Below are 17419 nucleotides of genomic sequence, written 5' to 3'. Positions count from 1 at the left end.
CTTAAATAGTTCTTTGAAATTCAACACTGGTCCTTCAAACCAATCCCCATCACAGAAGGGCTTGCTGACAAGGGCTAATGCTGTGAATGAGAAAACAACTTAAGAGAAAAAATTAATGAAGTTGCCATACAACCAAGGTGATCAGATTTTAAAGGCCTTCACTACAAAAAACCCACAAGACTGGTACCAAAAGTGCACATACGCACACAGACACACGCAGACACATACGGACACACACACACGTGTGAACTGTAAAGAAAAAACAAAACCACAACACGTATACACGTGTACACACACACACACACACACCCGCCCCCCAAAGACTGGGTCAGCAGTTAAGGCACCTTTATAAAAAACAAACAAACAAACAAACAAACCAAAAAATCCCATGTGGCTTTGGCTTTCCGAAATGTGTTACAGTGCTACCAAGAAGCGATTCTGAAAGCATCTGAAAACGTGCAAAATGTCTGAAAACAGTGCCTGGCAACTGAGACAGTTTGCAAGCGTGATTCAGAGGTCTGCCAAGGAAACAAAAGAAGCCTCCCTCCTCCCGGTGAGACCTCACACGGCACCAGGGGCGCTCCGGGCACTATTTACTGTCAGGTAGGTGGAAAGCAAGAGTCTGTGCAGGAGCGGTACATACTAGGGATCGCTCTCTGGCGGGGACGGGGCCATGGAGTTTCCACTGGTTGGGGAACCGCCCAGCTTTAGTTTTTGCAGATATTCGGCATGCACGGGCTTGTGGCACTGGAGAACCTTGATCGCATCTTCGACTTTGAACCACTCTCGCTTCCTCCCAATGCTAACCGAATCTTCCCAATCCTCCAGAATCTCAGTGACAGTCAGTACATACACGTACGTTCTGTGCTTGCGATCTTGGTTCTGCTCGAAAATGCCCAGGAGCCGGCCCAACTTCCCCTTGACTCCCGCCTCTTCGTACACCTCGCGGACTGCAGCACCGCCCGGCTCCTCCTCGGGCTCCATGCCCCCGCCCGGCACGATCCAGCGGTCCGGGTACCGACTGCTACTCACTAACAGCACCTCGTCTTCGCGCTCGCTCCGGAAGCACAGGCACGCCGCCCGCTTCTTGAACCCCTCCGGGTCGTAGGTCCGCGTCTGGTTCGGCTTGCACTTCATCCTCGAGGCCGCTCGCCGCTGCTCGGGTCCCCGCTGCCGCCGCCACCGGGACGAGGGACTCCGAGGTGCTGCCGAGAGAAAGGGCCGCGGCGAGAGGCGGCGAGAGAGAGAAGCGCCTCAGCCCGCGAGCCCCGGGCGCTCGGGGAAGATGAGGCGGGGGCGGGGACGGAGGCGGGGGCGCGCGAGGTACGTCAGTCGGTCCGTCCCCCCGCGCGGCCGGGGGGTCCCGGGCGCAGACGCCTGAGTGGAGGAGGCGCCACCGCCCCCGCCCCCATCCCCGCCTCCGCCCCGGAGCCCGCCACTCTGCGCGGAGCCCACCCGCGTCTCCGGTGCGCGTCCGCGTCCCTCCCTCCTCAGCCGACGGGGCCGGGGTTGAGCGAGGTGAGGCGCATTCGCGGGCGCGTCCGCGTCCCCGGGCACGTGCGCGTTCCCGTCGGAGGGCGGGGGGCGGGGGTCTCGTGGCTCCCGCAGCGCGCGGCGCCTGGGGCGCACTGCGCAGGCGCCCCGCACCTCCGGGCTGGGAATCTGCAGCCCCCGGGGTGAAATGCACCGCCTTGTGACCTGGGCCAAGCTTGCTTCCACGTGTGCCTTCGAGCCAGACGTGGCTGTGGCGCGGCCGGACGTTTCTCCTCACCCTCCCCACCAGGTTGCAGGAAACACACACGCAATCGTTTTACACACAGGACGGACGGTCAAGTGCGTGTGGTCCTCGTCATCACCCATAAGGTAGAGTGCCGGCTTACTTACAGGAAGGCCCCGGTTTTGTCAAGACGATCCTCGGTATTCTTGACAAAACAGTACCTAATCTTTGCTGAGTCATATCATGCAGTTTTGTTTCTTCAGCAGGTTCTTCACCTTGCCAGGCATCTTGGCACAGCCCATAAGTGAACACCTTTCTTGAACCCCTATTGACATCTTACCCAACCTCTGGTCCTCGGTTTGCTCAGCAGTAAACTCCTCACCTACTTGGTTCAGACCTTTGCACTTCGGGTCATGTTCACCCAACAGCTGGAGAACCACCCAAAGCAGTGTTTTATTAAATCCCAGGAATCTCTCCCCTCCACACACTCCACCCTTGTCTCTCTTTCTCATTGAGAAGTACTGGTTGAGGCTTTGGGAAACATGCCTCTGGCAATCCCTTCATATTTTGCATGTTGATTTTTAGAAGCCTCCTGGCCAGGGACTCCAGCAAGGCCACTTGGTGCTCTCTCCCCTCTGTCTGGTCATCCTGTCCCCTTGGCCAAGAAGTGGCCCTCCCACAGCCCCAGATGTAACAGCCTAAAGCCTTCCCCCTCCTTCGTATTTTTTCTTATTGTTTCCCTGCTCTCACAGTAACCTGTGGAGAAGACCTCTGATATCCCCTCCCTTTTGCCTTATTGCAACTTAGACATCTTTGTCTCTCTCTTACCCACAGACCGTCTGCTGGCATCAGGCAAGCAGGATCACAACACCTCACTTTTCCAGTGAAATAATCCATTCATCAAGGAGAAATTGAATCGGAAAGGTATGTGGAAAATGGTTACGAAACATACAGTCCGGTTTTTAAATAACAAGTTAGTTCAGCTTGCCAGTTCAGCTTGTTCCACGCCGTGTGTATCCAAATAGCTCATAAAATTGATTCTGTTCCTGGTGGCAAGACTACCCTCAATATCTAGAAGTATAATAAGACAAAAATATATGGGCATAATATAATAAAACTGTATGAAGAAAATGGTAAAATGGAGAAATGAAGAGAATGACCTCAACCAATAGCGATACTAGTGCTAATGACCATATTTTACCAATATATGGATGATCAAGGAACATTTGGAGGAAGGCAACATACCGTGATTAAAAACAAACTAGGAGGACTTCCCTGGTGGCCCAGTGGTTAAGACTCTGCGCTTCAATGCAGGGGGCACGGGTTGGATCCCTGGCTGGGGAACTGCCTCACGCCGCGAGGTGTGGACAAAACAAACAAACAAACAAAACACAACAAAAAAACCCCCCAAACACTAGGAAAATAGATGTCAGCACAGGCTGTATACCTCAGTGTGCCCATACTCACAAATAAATGATGTTAAACAACTAGAAACAAAATCCATTATAGTCAGGATCTAGGCAAATATACCAATTATCACCCATATTATTACATATCATTTTAGATTTTCTTTCCCGTGCAATGAGATTGTAAAGAGAAAAAAGCCTACCATTTTGATAAATAAGACAAAATTGTCATTCTTAGCAGATGGTAGGAATATATTCTTGGGAAACACCTAAGAAACGATGTAAAAATAAATTTCTTTAGGGCTTCCCTGGTGGCGCAGTGGTTGGGAATCCGCCTGCCGATGCAGGGGACACGGGTTCGTGACCCGGTCCGGGAGGATCCCACATGCCGCGGAGCGGCTGGGCCCGTGGGCCATGGCCGCTGAGACTGCGCGTCCGGAGCCTGTGCTCCGCAGCGGGAGGGGCCACAATGGTGAGAGGCCCGTGTACGGCAAAAATAAATAAATAAAAATAAATAAAAAATAAATTTCTTTAAATGGTAGACGTTAATAAACATTAACATTTAAAATCCCAAGAGCTTTCATGTATGCCAGCAATAACCCTGTAGAAAATATAATGTGGAAACGATGACATCACAGTAGCAATATCAACCACTACAAAGTAAACAAAATACCGAGGGATCCTAAAAAATATGGTTAGGGCATTGTAGTAGAAAATGATAAAACTTGTACTCAACTCTAAAAGATATTTGAATTAATCAAGAGGAACTTTAGCAAAGCTGGGAGATTGGACTGGTGTCTGCAGGGAGGTGTGGACCAAACAGGCCCCAGCCACATCACCAGTCTGCTTCACAGTTACCAGGTAGTATGTCCTTGTCTCACCAGAGGTGCCGTTTTATAGTCTGCTGCATCACTCCCACATCAGATTATGCCTATGCAATATGTCTGTGCTGGGGGTGGGGCATATTTATTGGAAGGGGGAGGAGAAGCAACATTATAATATGGAAGGAGGTAGAGACTGAATTCCTACTGGCAAAGTCATAACATGTTCCTGGATAAAGAGATCCACAGGTTGTAGGTTTAGTGCAATGCCAAGGAAGTTTCCAAATTAGTTTTTTTCCAAATTTCATAAAATAATTTTATTTTCCACCTGTTAAAACAATAGGGCAAGACAGTTTTAACTTTTTCTAAAGAAGAGTAGAAATCTTTTTTGGGAGACTAGCACTCTGCTGTCTGGTTTATCTATAGTTCATTGTTTCTCCACTGATGAACAGGGTTGTTTCATGAGCCACTGTGGTAGCAGACTGTTACAGCAACAGCTGTGATACGTGCATGCCTCCCACATTGTCCTTGGCCTTGGCACGGAGCTTGCTTTGTGCCATGGGACCATAGCAAGTGTGAAGCAAGCAGAGAATTGAAAAGTGCCTGTGCACTGGGGTTTGCCCTCTCTTGCTGCTCTTGAAACAAGATGACAACAATGTGAAGAAGCCTGGGCTAGGTGAATGATGAGAGATCCACAGTCCATGCATCGCCTTCACCCCACCTTACAGTGGATCCTTTGCCAGAAATGTAGGTGAGACCATCCTAGACCATACAGCCCGCAGCAGAGCCAGTTAGCCGATAGAGCACTGACCACGGATGCGTAAGTAAGCCCTCTGAGAAGAGCAGAAGGACCAGTCACCCGAGCCCAGCTGAAGTCGTTGGGCTGCAGAATTATGAGCAAAAGAATCAGTTGTTGTTTAAAGCCACTAAAATTTGGGGTGGTTTCTTATACATCAAGAGCTAGCTGACACCACCATTAACTGCCATCCATCAAAATCCAACCAAAAATAAAGAAAGTATGTTTCCCAGTAGAAATTCCACCTCTTCTTGAAGAGGTTGCCATTGAACTTTCCCTGGAGTCAGAAGGAGAGGGATGAAGTTAAGACATGTAATATTTGTACGTGTCAGTCTTTGTGCCAGACCCTGTGTTGAGCCCTGTATCCTGTTTAACTGACAGCCCATTAAATCCTAAGGAGACAGTTATTATTTCCGTTTCATAGAAGAGAAGGCTTAGAGTGGAGTTAGTATTTGAATTCAAGTCTTCATGTCTCTATAGCTGTGCTCTCACAAAGTCACCATGTCTTGTCAAAAGGATTCTTTTTATCAAGAGCTACGGTTTGTTGTGGCATTTAAAAAAATTTATTTTATTGAAGTGTAGTTGATTTACAACGTTGTATTCATTTCTACTGTATAGCAAAGTGATTCAGTTATACATATGTATACATTCTTTTTCATGTTCTTTTCCATTATGGTTTATCACAGGATATTGAGTATAGATCCCTGCGCTGTACAGTAGAACCTTGCTGTTTATCCATTCTATATATAATACTTTGCATCTGCTAATCCCAAACTCCCAATCCATCCCTCTCCCAGCCTCCTCCCCCTTGGCAACCACGAGGCTGCTCTCTATGTCTGTGAGTCCTTTTTTGTTTCGTAGATAGGTTCATTCGCGTCATATTTTAGATTTCACATATAAGTGATATCACATGGTATTTGCCTTTCTCTGTCTGACTTCCTTCACTTAGTATGATAATCTCTAGGCCCATCCATGTTGCGGCAAGTGGCATTATTTCATTCTCTTTTGTGGCTGAGTAGTGTTCCATTGTATATAGGAACCACATCATCTTTATCCATTCCTCTGTCGATGGACATTTAGGTTGTTTCCATGTCTTGGCTGTTGTGAAGAGTGCTGCAGTGAACACTGGGGTGCATGTATCTTTTCAAGTTATGTTTTTCTCCAGATATATGCCTGGGAGTGGGATTGCAGGATCATATGGCAACTCTGTTTTTAGTTTTTTTGAGGAACCTCCATACCGTTTTCCACAGTGGCTCCACCAGTTTACATTCTGTTGTGGCATTTTTGGATGACGTTCAGAGTTGACTTCTTAGGTAAGGTGTTCATTTGCTAAGGGTCACTGAGTTCAAAGGAAGCTATTTCCGCTCTGGATGTTCTTCTCCTGAGAAATATAGTGAAAAGCCCACCTGAGGGCCCATCTCACTCCCACCAATGAAGGATGTCACCTTGACACGTTACTTAACAACTTGAAGTTCAATTTCCCCTGCAAGCATAAAATGGAATTAGTGTTACAGAGAAGAAGACGTTCTATTTTGTCATCATCCTGGGCATTGATTTTGATTTGTCGAGGGTCCGCTTTATGCATGTAATATTTATTTACCAGCAAAATTGAAAAATGAGTATCAAAATCTCCTTTCAACAGATTAAGAGACAGGCTGAGATGGGTTTAAGGAGGTGAGGCAGCAAGTGATGGAGCTGAGTCACACGCTGGTCTGCCTGACACCAAAGGTAATCTTCCCTTCACTATGACAGATTTCGCACGTGTTGAGAGTTGCTGAGATACACACACAGTGCATGTCATTCCTTGTGGCGCAGACTTCCTCCGCTCTCATTTTTTTCTGCCTGGGAGATCTGGGCAGCCAGGAGAACACAGCTTCTATGTAATGTTCTAAAACTGAGAGGATCTGCTCTGAGCGCAACTAGTCTGGGATACATATTTCCACATGTTTTCTGATTTAGGAAAGAGCAGGCAGATTGGAAAGTGACAGCAACATTAGAAGCATGGTCCTGGGAAGTTGGGTGCCTTTCTTGGTGAGATGGGCATGGAACCTAGAGCTGCCTCTTTTGTGATTAATTTTAAGTGGAATGCAATTCTAAGAGGGAGGAGCTCTCCAGAACAGCTGTCACCGCAGATGGAGAACGTTACAGACCTTCTGAGAGCCTTGTGGTCGTCACAGCTGCACCCAGCTTTCAGGAGAGTGACCACACATACCTGAGAGGATTTCTAGACGTACTAAAGGGAAGCAGAGTCGGGAAATGTGATTTTAGTAGTAGTCAGTGAGTGGGAAAAAAATTGGTGTTTTGTAAACCAGATGCCCTAGAACTTAAGTCTGGCTCTCTCAGTAGCTGTGCAGCCTTAAGCAAGTGAATATCTTGGACCTTGATAGTTCTCATCTGTAAAATGGGGATAGTAAAAGTACCTAACTCATTAACTTCAACCCTCCCCCAAAGGCTTTCCTGACCATGTGTACTCACCCACCCCTTACACTGCGATTAAATGACCCTCCTCCATTTTACCGGGCTCCCTTGACTTTAATTCTGTCATGGCTCTAATCAAGGATCGAGCGCTGTGATGATCTGTCTGTATGTTTGTAAGAAATTGAAAGGCTAGGGTCCAGCCTGATACATACCTGTTCCCCCTGAGTCAGCACAGTGACCTGAGCTCGGCATCCAGCAGGGATTCAAAATACATTGATTGACTGAAAGAGTGTGACAGAGCCTACATGGATCATAAAGGATGGTTCTCATTGTACCTAATAATTGTTTATTACAAATATAAAATGAAAGACGAGTGAAGAGAGGCAACTCCACACATAGCTTTTCACGTGTGTGAAAAGGGAGGCTTCATCATGTTCCTTGGATAATCTGTTTTTCCTTGAAACACAGCAAGGGCTTCAGAGTGGGGCTACAGTAGGTAGTTCAGTAGAAACTTCTCAAATACAAAGGGATTGGAACAAAAAAATACCTCCCCATTTTTTTTTCTTTGCTTAATGGATGAACCATGGGGATGAATACAGGACTTGTAAGTTTGTGATTTTGTGAGTAACGGCACACGTGTGCACAGTCACGGGCGTGAGCCCAACGGTCAATGGAGGTCAAGTCCAGGTGAGTGTTTCCACTCTCTCGCAAAGAGGCAGCACTCCTTGATTTCTCCTGCTTCTTTGATCACTCCCTCTGGTCCCCTGACTGCTGTATCCCTGCTCTTCACTGATACTGTCCTCTGTACAGACCTCTAATTCAGCAACTAAACCCTTCCTAGCGCTGTTCCGTTCATGGCTCAGAGTCAAATGCGAAACCCTCAGAAAGGTGTACGAGGCCCTACAAGATCTGGCCCCATTTCCTCTCTGACTTTACCCCACCAGCCTCCCTTCAGTCACTCAGGTCCAGGACTCTGCAGTTTCTGGATCTTGTCAGCCAGGCTCCCTCCTCAGGGTCTTTGCTCTAGCTCTTCCCTTTGCCCGGATGCTCCTCACCCACATCTGCCTGGCTGACTTCCTCATTTCCCTGGAGGCCTTGCTCAGTTCTCGCCTTCTCAGTGAGGGCTAACCAGGCCACAGAACAGCATATTGCCAAGTGCACCCGTCTTTCCCACCCTCCACCCTATCCCTGATCCCCTTTGCCTTGGCCTAAATTGTCCTTTTGTTATAACACTTATCAACTAACAGACTCTGTTATTTACTTCTTTGTTATGTTTGTTGCTTATCTCTGTCCTCCCCCAGAGCTCCCAGCTGTGAGGTCCTTGGTCTTAGGGATCTTTGTCTCTTGCTCACTGGTCAATCTCCAGCAGCCCAGAACTTTGCTGAGCACACATTGTAGTCATGCAGAGGATATCTGTTGATGTAATGAGTGTGTCTGCCTCCCTTGGTACATTGTGATACCCTTGAGGGCAAGGGCCATGTTTCATTGGTCTTTGTCAGTCCATGATCCAGGACACTTTCTGATACAACTGGGAAGGCACTACGGAATATTCATTGAATTAATCAATCCGTTAATTAATTAATTTGTGAAAGCGATACTAACAGGGAAAACATTCTGTTTACAAACTGCAGTTATTCCAGTAGGTGCCATCTGTGTGAGCACCATGTCTGTATCAGCTGCCATGCAAACTCTGCTGGTCGGCGCGGCCAGATGTCTGACTCATTTTCCGTGGATCCCTCCTAGGCCAGCCCTGTGCTTACTACACAGCATGACTTAGGGTGGCGTTTCCAGACCTCAGGCCTTCGTCACCTAAATAGACTTTGCTTTATCTGCGCAGAACATCTACTAATTTACATAATATATTTTCTTCAAATAAAAGTGTTTATCTTTGAGAATAAAAGGTAATCATACAGTTAAACGTGGTGAACGCAAAAGAATGTAATGAGCTAGTTGAAATGAAAGTTGAGATTAATGTGAAGTAATAGTACATGCAGCGATGGGCACCAAGCTAGGCTCTTCATTGATCTTCTGTAGTTGAATCCTAGGACTACAGGATTTGTAGTTGAATTCCTTCAGAGGAAATATTGTCATTCCCACTTCGTAAGGGAGACTGTTGAGATGACGGACATTCTGTAAGTTGCCCACGATCTGGCAGTAGATAGCCCAAATGAGAGGGAAACTCGGGGCTCACCGATGATAACATCCCAGAAAGAGTGCAGCATAGGCAGACCCCCGCTTAATTTGCTCCCAGCAGTCCTGTCCGGTTCCCTTCCTTTTTTCACTGATCCAGCTCTCCAAAGCTTTCATCCCATCTCCTAACACTTGCAGAAGCTCTTCATCCCAGAGATCTCGCCCCAGCTGCTTTGGCCAAATGTTGGTATATTCAACACTGATTCCTGCTGCGGCAGATGGAAGGTGACTATTCTGAGTCCTTGTGAAGGAACAAAGTAATTGTTGTTTACACTCCTTCATGACTTTTGATGATTGTGGATCCTGGGGAGGGTCCTTTGTTGCAGAGCTAGTTTCCTTGTGTGAGAATCCTGTTCTTGGCAGGATGCCCTTTTCTTCCACAAAGACATCCAACTGGCCCAGGAGGGAAGATCAGGAGTTTACTGATCAATGCTGCTGTGCACCCACAGGCCCAGGCACCGTGAGACCAGTTCCCTCAGAAGCAATACTACAGATTTCTCAGGGTTACCAAGCTGTTCTGCACATTTCGCAGGCTCCTTTGATGAAGACCACAAGCGAGGTATAGAATCAAAATTGGGATCAGGAAAACGGCCACATTCTCCCGGTACCCCCAGTAAAATCCACCTGTTCTGGGAGGGTGCACCATTAGTGAGCAGCATGGTAGGGTGGCTCTGACCAGGGGTTCTGAGCCGGGCATCATCCTCTGGAATTCGAGATTAGTAGGAAAACGGCTTTTCCTTTACTCTTTTCCCCCCATCTTCTCCTCGGGTGTTTATTATTTCAGGGCACATTGGAAAATCGGTGGTTTTCTTAGCAGTTTTCCCCAAATACGAGATCTCCTAGGAGAGGACACCAATTAGACTCTTAGTTTCTGAGCTTCGCTTTAACTTTGATCAGATAGCTTTTAGTACCAGCCTACGTCTCAAAGGAGGTATCCTTGATTTGTTGCTTCGGATGAACTTTCTGCTGTGTGTAATTCCCAAAATTCTTGTAAAGGAATCCTGTTTTTCTGTTGTTGCTTTTTCCTAACTACATATCAGAAGAGATGATAAAATCTCTTTGAGGGCCTACCATGTGTCAGGTATTTACATATCTCACTGACAATTTTCATAAAATCCCTGTGGCATAAGTACCATTATTCCAGTTTCACAAATGAGGAAACCAAGGCCCAGGAGGGTAGATACCTTGCTCATCACAGAGCTAGGAAGTGGCAGAGCTGGGATTTAGGAGAACTGCTGTCACAATCCATTGTCTGCATATCTCCACATTTTTTAAAAGTTTTTGAAAAAAATTCCTGTGTTCTTGAGAGTCACCAATGTAAATTTTAAAATTCCACACCGTTGCTATGTCATCATTCTATTTATTTTTCGAGTTTTTCTCATGACAAATAGTACCTTCCTTTACAGAAAACATTAAGCTTATAACATTAGAGTTGGGGGTGGCAGACATGGAAAGGCTTACACATGGCTAAGTTCTGGGAATTGTTGCTTTTAGCCATATTGTGGGCTAAAGACCGTGCCACGTGCTGTGTAGAGGCACATGGACAAATGAACCAGATCTCGTCCTCCAACACCTCCTAGGTTCTAGAAGAGTTTGCATGATACTCAAAGACCACACACATGCTACCTATATAGAATGCATCTACTGTCCTACTCCCAGATTGCAAGTGGATGCTTTTGCTGTCAGAGTTTCAGTATGAAAGAAATGCCTTCAGCAAACCTTCAGCAATGCCTACCATGTTTCATGCAGTGTACGTCGTACAGGATAAGCAAAGAGCAAAGAAAATATGGTACCAGCCCTTAAGGATCTCACAGGAAAACAAACATAAAAAAGAATGTAATTTCTGAATTAGAAGTATCCACGGAGTACATTTACAGTGCAAGAGAGGAAAAGAGGAAGAGGAGACACAGACTGGGGTGATAAAAAAAAAATAGAGGCAGTAGGATCAGGAGTCAGATCAGGGGAACTGAGACCTTGTGACTGTGAACATGAAGGCCTCTATCTGAAAATTCGACTGTTTGGGGGCTCATGGATGTGATTCCTTAATCCCGAATATTTGTGATTTTCAGCAAAACAAATAATCAAATTACCAGTCTTATATTCACTAATTAATTTCTGCAGTTAAATTTCTTTAAATGATTTTTATGCTTCAGTCACTTTTCACTTGCAAAGCCTAGGGGCTTTAAAAAGGCTCCCACCGTGAGGACATTTCAGAAACTGAGAGATTGTTAGAAAGGCCAACACTGATCACGAAGCCAGGAAGTCAGCAGTGCACTGGTACTAGAAGCTGCTGAATACAGGGAGCTGGTGTAAAAGTCAGAAAATGCGTATGTTCCACGTGCCGTGGTAGGCTCTGGGGTTAGAGGGATCAGGCAAGCTGATCCAGCTGTCTTCGTACAGAAAATCACGCAGGCAGATCTTAAACCCAGTGGTCTGTAAAGATTTGTCAGGATTATCGAGGAGGCGTCTCACCTGCGCACACACGCGTGCACACACATACACACACTCACACACAGTTAATAACTTAGAATTCTGAAACACAGCTAGGATCACAGAGTGTTGGAGCCAGTCTGTCTACCTCTAAAGCCTCAAAGAATGTCTATGGCACCAAACCCTTTTTCATAAAACTTTATTTCCATTTAATTCAGAGCCACTACCTGCAGTTCCCCTGACTGTGCTTGCCTGCTGTTGCCCTGTAGGGAGCCTGGGAACTGAGTGTTCTGCTTTATCTGAAGTGCAGGGACTGAGTGGGCAGCTCCAGTGTCCAAGCCCTTCACACTGAGTATGGCCCTATCTTACCAGGACGTGCCCTCATGTTGCTGTCACACTGCAGGCTGTCTGTTCTTGCCTCTGTATTGCAGTTAATCTTCCACTACACTAGCGTTAGAATTCTCTGCCCTGCGACTTTGGTGGCGCTTATTTTAATTTGCACCTTAGAGGTTCATGTGGTTATGGCTGGGCCAGAAATGATTCCTCACCCTCCCCAGTAGGTTGGATACTACAGAGAATTACCTTACGCACAACAGATTCAATATGCTAATGACCTGAATACCGGTGTGTCAGCTTCCTAGTGCTGCGTAACAAATTGCCGCAAATTTGGCAGCTTAAACCAGCACGTATTTATTATTTCACGGTTTCCACAGGTAACACGTGTGGCATGCATCAAGTGAGTTCTCTGGTTAGGGTCTCACAAGGCTGAAATCAAGGTGTCAGTGGGCCTGGGACCTTACCTGGAGGCTCCGGGGAAAAAGCAGCTGCCAAGCTCATTCATCCAGGTGAGTGGCAGAATCCAGCTCCTGTGGTGGCAGGACTGAACTATGTCCTTGCAGGATGTCGTCGGGGCTGCTCTCAGATCCTAGAGGCTGCCTGTGTGTGGTTCCCTCCATCTTTAAGCAAACAGTGGTGTGTCAGATCCTCCTTGGGCTTCAGATCTCTGTTGCTTCCCTCTGCTGCAAGCCAGAGAGAACGGTCTGCTTTTAAAGGGCTCCTGTGGTTAGATTAGGCCCTTTTGGATAATCCAGGATAATCTCCTTATTTTAAGGTCAGGGGTTTAATAACCTCAATTACAACTGCAAAATCCTGTTAGCCATGCAGCATAGTGCAAATGTGCACGTGATTCCTCCTCTAATTCGCAATACCTGGGATTATGGTGGGATATGTTGGGAGACCAGTTTTAGAATTCTGCCTACCACAGCCTTTACTAACCATCAGATGATTATTTGTTAAAACCCTGTTTTGCGACCCTGATGGGGTATCTGTAATTCCTGTGATCATACTGCCCACTCTTTACTGAGTTCCATCATGTCATCATGTAGTTTTACTTGCACCAGGTGCTTGTGCCTTCCCAAGTGTATTGGTCAGGGTTCCAGAGGAACAGGACCAATAGGATATTTAGAGAGAGAGAGAGAGAGAGAGATTTTTTTTATTAGGAATTGGCTCCCATGTTTGTGGAGGCTGACAAGACCCAAGACCTGCACGTGGCAAGGTGGAGACCCAGGAGAGCTGATGGTGTAGTTCCAGTCCGAGTCCAAAGGCCTGAGAACCAGGAGAGCCAGTGGTGTAAGTTCCAGTCCCGAAGTTGCTGGCATCGTCTCAAGAAGATGCGCTTTTTCAGTTCAAGTCCGCAGGCAGGGAAAGACCAGTGTCCCCCCTCAAGCAGTCAGGCTTGAGTCCCTCCTGCTTGAGGGAAGGTCAGCTTTTTTTGTCCTATTCAGGCTTTCGAGTGATTGCCATGGGACACTCCCACTAGAGGGCCACCTGCTTTACTCAGTCTACCTATCCAAATGGTGATCTCATCTAAAACTCCCTCACAGACACACTCACAATAATGGTCGACCTAATATCTGGGCATCCTCCGTGGGCCAGTCACGTCGACACATAATATCACACATCACTCCAGGCACCTTGACACAGTCCATAATTTAACATTTATTTAAAAATTCCTATTCTATCTCAGTTAACTGTTCGGTTTCCCAGCTTCGTCGCCTATAAGACGGAGTTGTGAATAATTTCACTTTGTTCGTTGCATTTAAACTAATTACCTTTAAGGTTATATGTGTGAAAGGGAAAAACGGATCAGGAAGCAGCTTACATTCTTTACCGTATAGGAGAATTCTGCATCATGTGGCATGCAGATTTAATAATACCTAATATTTATGAAATATTTGCCATATTTAGCAAGTCCTTTTGTAAGCTCTTTAAATGCTTTACCTCATTTGTTCAGCAAAACACCATGAGATACATGCCATTGTTAGTCCCCTTTCCGTATGAAGAAACTGAAGCACAGAAGTTAAGTAATTTGTCCAAGATGACAGCTGGTAAGTGGCAGGCCCAGGATTGGAATCTATGGCTTCAGAACCAATGTCCCTAACTAATTAGTGTGACCATATAATTTGTCATCCACACCAGCATGAGAGCACTATTAAAAATTATACCTCAGTGGGCATAAAACAGGAAAGACTTACACGTATGAAGACACTGCTCACTCTGTTAGTGAACATTCTTTGGGTTGCAAGTAGCAGAAAATTCTTTCCTAGATTGGCTCAATTCAAAAGGAAGTTCATGATCTCAGAGTATTTGCAACATCAGCATCACTTTTCCTCCCTCTGCTCGATTATTCCTGTCAGCATACAAACTGGTGTTGTTATTTTTATTATTATTATTATTAAAAAACAAACACAAAACGACGTTCTTTTTGCCTCACTCCCTCTTACCTCCTATGGGGCCTTTTCTCCTCCCCTTGGTAGCAGACCTCCCATAAGGAGCGTCTACACTCGCTGTCTCCAGTTCCCCTCCTCCCATTCTGTCTTAATCTCACTCTGATCGAACAAGTACACCTTCACCTAAACTGCAACTGTTGCGGTCAACGTAAGAATGACATTGATATTTCTAAGTCAATGGCTGTGTCACAGTCCCCTCCTTAAGTGACCCGTCCATAATTTTGGACCCAGTTGATCCCTCCCTCCACCTGGAACTACTTTCTCCTCTGATGTATTATTCAGCATTCTCTAGAGACGTGGAAACAATAGGATATGTATACGGGAAGTGATTTATTAAAAGGAATTGTCTCACGCAGTTGTGGAGGCTGAGAAGTCTCCCAGTCTGGTGCCTGCAAGCTGGAGACCCAGAAGAGCTGGTGGCCTAATTCAGTTTGACAGTGGCCCGAGGACCAAGAGAACCAACGATGTAGATTCCAGTCGGGGTCTGAAGACCTGAGAAACTGTAGTGCCGAGGACAGAAGAAGATCAATGTCCCAGTTCATTCAGTCAGGCAGGAAAGACTCAGTTTTTCCTTCCTCCACGTTTTGGTTCTGTTCAGGCCTCGAGGGATTGTTTGATGTCCACGCGTGCTGGGAAGGGCACACTGCTTTCCTGAGTCCACAGATTCAAATGTTAGTTTCACCTGGAAAGAGCCTTACGGACATACCCAGAGATGACGTTTAGCCAAATATTTGGACACCCCGTTATCCAGTCAAGTTGACACATACACACCTGCGTTCCAGGACAGTACTTTCCTGGTTGTTCTCTGATGTCATGCAGCTGTAGCTCCTCAGTCTTCTTGGCTGTTTCTCCTCCTGTTCCTGTGACCTCTTGATACCGACAAACCTCAGAACTGAATCCTTGTCCTCTTCTCCTCTCTACCTACACTCATTCCTTTCGTGATCTCATCCAGTACTGTGGCTTTCTATGCCATCTGGACCCTCTTCTTTCCCCAGTTTAGATATCCAACTTAGACTCCAGCGTCTGTTGCCACTGTCCACTTGGAAGTCCACGTGGATGTCTAATAGACATTAGATTTTAGCCCTGTAAAAACTGAACTTATTTCAAACAGTCGACTTCTGTTCTTTGTCATCTCAGTTAACATTATCCTTCTAACGACAGCCTCTTCAATAAGTGGTGCTGGGAAAACTGGACAGCTACATGGAAAAGAATGAAATGAGAACACTCCCTAAGACCATACACAAAAATAAACTCAAAATGGATTGAAGACCTAAATGTAAGGCCAGACACTATAAAACTCTTAGAGGAAAGCCTAGGCAGAACACTCTATGACATCAATCACAGCAGGATCCTTTTTGACCCACCTCCTAGAGGAATGGAAATAAAAACAAAAATAAACACATGGGACCTAACGAAACTTAAAAGCTTTTGCACGGCAAAGGAAACCATAAACAAGACGAAAAGACAACCCTCAGAATAGGAGAAAATATTTGCAAACGAAGCATCGGACAAAGGATTAATCTCTAAAACATACAAGCAGCTCATGCAGCTCAATATCAAAAAAAACAAACAACCCAATCCAAAAAATGGGAGGAAGACCTAAATAGACATTTCTCCAAAGAAGACATACAGATTGCCAACAAACACATGAAAGGATGCTCAGCATCACTAATCGTTAGAGAAATGTGAGTGAAAACTACAATGAGGTATCACCTCACACCAGTCAGAATGGCCATCATCAAAATATCTACAAACGGGCTTCCCTGGTGGCGCAGTGGTTGAGAGTCCGCCTGCCAATGCTGGGGACACGGGTTCGTGCCCCGGTCCGGGAAGATCCCACATGCCACGGAGCGGCTGGGCCCGTGAGCCATGGCCGCTGAGCCTGTGCGTCCGGAGCCTGTGCTCCGCAACGGGAGAGGCCACAAAAGTGACAGGCCCGTGTACCGCAAAAAAAAAAAAAAAAAATTTACAAAAAATAAATGCTGGAAAGGGTGTGGAGAAAAGGGAACCCTCTTGCACTGTTGGTGGGAATGTAAACTGATACAGCCACTATGGAGAACAGTATGGAGGTTCCTTAAAAAACTAAAAATAGAACTACCATACGACCTAGCAATCCCACTCCTGGGCGTATACCCTGAGAAAACCATAATTCAAAAAGAGTCATGGCCCACAATGTTCATTGCAGCTCTATTTACAATAGCCAGGACATGGAAGCAGCCTAAGTGTCCATCGACAGATGAATGGATAAAGAAGATGTGGCACATATATACAATGGAATATTAGCCATAAAAAGAAGCGAAACTGAGTTATTTGTAGTGAGGTGCATGGACCTAGAGACTGTCATACAGAGTGAAGTAAGTCAGAAAGAGAAAAAAAAAATACCGTAGGCTAACACATATATATGGAATCTCCAAAAAAAAAAAAAAAGAAGTGGTTCCGAAGAACCTATGGGCCAGAAAGGAATAAAGACACAGACGTAGAGCATGGACTTGAGGACACAGGGAAGGGGAAGCTGGGGCGAAGTGAGAGAGTAGCACTGACATATGCACACTACCACATGTAAAATAGATAGCTAGTGGGAAGCAGCCGCATAGCGCAGGGAGATCAGCTCGGTGTTTTGTGACCACCTAGAGGGGATGGATAGGGAGGATGGGAGGGAGACGGAAGAGGGAGGAGATATGGGGATAGATGTATTATGTATAGCCGATTCACTTTGTTATACAGCAGAAACTAACACACCATCGTAAAGCAATTATACTCCTATAAAGATGTTGAGAACAAGCAACAGCAACAAAACAAGCAAACAGAAAAACACGTTATCCTTCTAGATGCTCACTTAGAAAGATTGGGGT

General features: G+C 46.0%; 1 protein-coding gene and 1 long non-coding RNA gene across 2 annotated transcripts; one reads left to right on the top strand and one right to left on the bottom strand.

The window, feature by feature from the left end:
- Nucleotides 1–17: 17 nt before the first annotated feature.
- LOC113616690 (diphosphoinositol polyphosphate phosphohydrolase 3-beta) lies at nt 18–1530 on the bottom strand. Its single transcript, XM_027100087.1, has one exon. It carries the CDS (start codon nt 1135–1137, stop codon nt 643–645), a length of 495 nt encoding a protein of 164 aa, XP_026955888.1. The 5' UTR covers nt 1138–1530; the 3' UTR covers nt 18–642.
- Nucleotides 1531–1756: 226 nt separating this feature from the next.
- LOC113616691 (uncharacterized) lies at nt 1757–14525 on the top strand. The gene is made up of 4 exons (XR_003431388.1): nt 1757–1863; nt 2552–2641; nt 12492–12623; nt 13278–14525. It is a non-coding gene; the product is annotated as an uncharacterized LOC113616691 (long non-coding RNA).
- Nucleotides 14526–17419: the final 2894 nt, after the last annotated feature.

This window comes from Aethalodelphis obliquidens, unplaced genomic scaffold (assembly GCF_003676395.1).
Source record: "Aethalodelphis obliquidens isolate GAN/ISIS:26980383/991018 unplaced genomic scaffold, ASM367639v1 scaffold350, whole genome shotgun sequence".
Classification (NCBI taxonomy): domain Eukaryota; kingdom Metazoa; phylum Chordata; class Mammalia; order Artiodactyla; family Delphinidae; genus Aethalodelphis; species Aethalodelphis obliquidens.
Note: the sequence above shows the minus strand (reverse complement) of the source record. Positions and strands in the feature narration are given on the sequence as shown.

Bases quoted from the DNA above. Each gene is read 5' to 3' on its own strand.
- LOC113616690 (XM_027100087.1), bottom strand. From the start codon at position 1,137: ATGAAGTGCAAGCCGAACCAGACGCGGACCTACGACCCGGAGGGGTTC.